General features: G+C 32.5%; 1 protein-coding gene across 1 annotated transcript in view; it reads left to right on the top strand.

Moving 5' to 3' along the window:
- Positions 1 to 428: 428 nt before the first annotated feature.
- The window catches only part of LOAG_16518 (hypothetical protein), a 6,849-nt gene continuing 4,821 nt past the window's right edge, over positions 429 to 2,456 (top strand). Inside the window, exon 1 of the mRNA XM_020449171.1 lies at positions 429 to 592. Coding sequence (XP_020307358.1) covers positions 452 to 592 — 141 coding nt within the window. The 5' untranslated portion in view covers positions 429 to 451. The remainder of the gene's footprint in view (positions 593 to 2,456) is intronic.

The following is a 2,456-nucleotide window of genomic DNA, read 5'->3' as shown; positions in this document are numbered from 1 at the left end:
GAAGAGAGAGAGAGAGAGAGGACAGGAGTTATACAGGAAGATGTAATGTCAATAATGTTTCGGTTTTATCTTTTCCGAAAGTTATTTTAATTTCTTCCCATCTCTTTTCCCGTTTTTATCATAATTTGTTTCATTTTAAGTTGATAAGATCAAATACGTCCATCGGTGCTCTTTTTAAGGCTTATTCCCCATTATTTTTTGCTCTTTTGGCACCAGATGATGACATCCTTTTGTCACGCTGTACTAATCTTACTATTTTTATCAGAGGATGTAGTTATCAAAAATAATTAACACCATCTAACAGATTGGACATTATTGGCTAAAATTTCTAAATGGTAATAAATTAGTTTAGTTTTGAAATCGCATGCTTACGTGTTAGCCTTGTGTTTGGTGGTGCTGTATGATTACTATCAACAATTCTTTGTTAGCATCTTGCAGCTGTTATAAGAAAATGACGCTTGTTGAAAATAAATGGCAAGATGATCGTTCAATACTGCGTTCCCGAGATTCATTCTGGGACAGCGATCGTTGGTATTGTAATTGGGATGATTGGCCATTGGACTGGCCTCGACCTGGCGAAATTGTCCGACGCGTAAGTTTTTCTTTTCCTTTTGGATGAACATTTGTTACCAGAAACATTGAACTTGAAGTTATAGCTAAATGATTCAGAAGTTCTTAATCATATTATAGCTGCCCTAACTTTTTCGCCGTAACATCTCTTGCACCAATGATCTATTACTTTTGATAGGTCAAACCTATTACCTGCTGTGATGATCATTGTATTTGAGTGTTGTGTTTATTGTTGACTTCATGGGAGTTACGCAAGTAATTAAGGAACTTGATAAGTGAATAAAATTAACTGTAAATAGTGGCAGATAGGCAGACAGAGTCCATAAAATTAGAATGTAAAATAGTAAGATATGGTCACTGATTATGAAATATTGACAAAAATGGATTTATTTTGCCATTTTCTGTTCTATTATATTTCCCAGAAGGAATTTATCCTTATGATTGATTCAGTATAAATTCTGGTAGTTCCTCTAAAAGCTTTATCTCATATTTGTCATTCATTTTTCTTGCAGTACAATAGATGACTGATTGGAATGTCACCTCTTCTAGCAGACAGCAATTGTTTAGAGATACCACGAAACGGTTTATAAATAACATTTTATTCAGAAATAGAAAATACCAAATTCTTCGTGCGCTTTTTGATCCAACTGTTCTTCTTCCTGTTTCAGTCCTCTTCTGATACGTACAATCTATCACTGATTTATTCATTTCATTTCCTCATTCATTCACTCATTCGCCCATTCATTCATTCAATCTTCCCACTTTTTACATTTTCTTTCCTGGAGTAATCAATGAGCGAGCTTAAAGTTCTTTTTTTGCCTTTTTTACAGCCCAAAACATTCCTTACAGTTCCTTTCCACTTTTTTATACCATCCAATGTGTATTGAATTTTAAAAAACTCATTTTTAGATTTGTCGATTTAGTTATGTGATAAAATTCCGACGATGAAATCTCGGGAGATGGGATATCTCAATGTTTATTGCTATAATTAATGTCATCATATCACATCATTTATGTTTGGGACTAGACAAAAGATAGCAAAAGCTTAAAAAAAAAGAATACAAGAATTGATTTGCATATATGTGGCAATAGTTCATTATAAATATTTACAATGCACTTGTGTTTTCAGCTCAAACATATTTTGAAAAAAATGTTCGAAATTAAAGTTATAAAATTGTGAAGTAGAAGTTCAATTCCATTTAACTAATCTGTGAGTGACGACTGATGAAAAAGTTTTCCCATTCTGGCTGGATGATCAAAGTAATGATGTAATGTTTCATTTTAAGAATTTTAATGGAAAATTAATATCACACCTCATAGTTTTGTCAAATGACCTTGAGAAATAAATGCGCTATTCCAATAAAACGAATGCCTCTTTAAGAAACAAATTTCCGTTCTTTTGGATGATTTTGATGATTTGTGAAGTTTTTTTTTTGCACGAAATAACTACACTGATAAAATAATGAATTAATATTGATGGATTATTGTAGAATGACTGATTAGAGAGGGGATGATTTCATTTCATGATAAATTCAATTTTCCAGCTTTACTTCTTTCTCCTCCTTTTTCCAGACTGTTTGCCCATCATCTCGCGTCATTTTATCAAAATTAAAAAGATTTTTTTTGAAATCATTCTGGGAATCAATTAAAGTGAAAAAAGAAAAATTGGAACCGTTGCTTTTCATTTCCTGAAATTCTCTTTTAGGAAATTTATGAAAAATGGTACTACCGTATCAGTTTTGTTTAAGTATAATGTGCAATCAGTTAATGGTGAGGGCGGAAATAATCGCTTTTTTGCTAAAATATTCATAGCAGGGAATGAGGAAAAAAGGGGACTGTCGTCTCTCCCTCTCTTTCTCCCTCTCTCTCTCTCTTCCTTTCTTTAC

This window comes from Loa loa, assembly GCF_000183805.2.
Source record: "Loa loa unplaced genomic scaffold supercont3.6, whole genome shotgun sequence".
NCBI lineage: Eukaryota > Metazoa > Nematoda > Chromadorea > Rhabditida > Onchocercidae > Loa > Loa loa.
The sequence above is the reverse complement of the archived record's forward strand: the minus strand, read 5'-3'. Positions and strand labels throughout refer to the sequence as shown.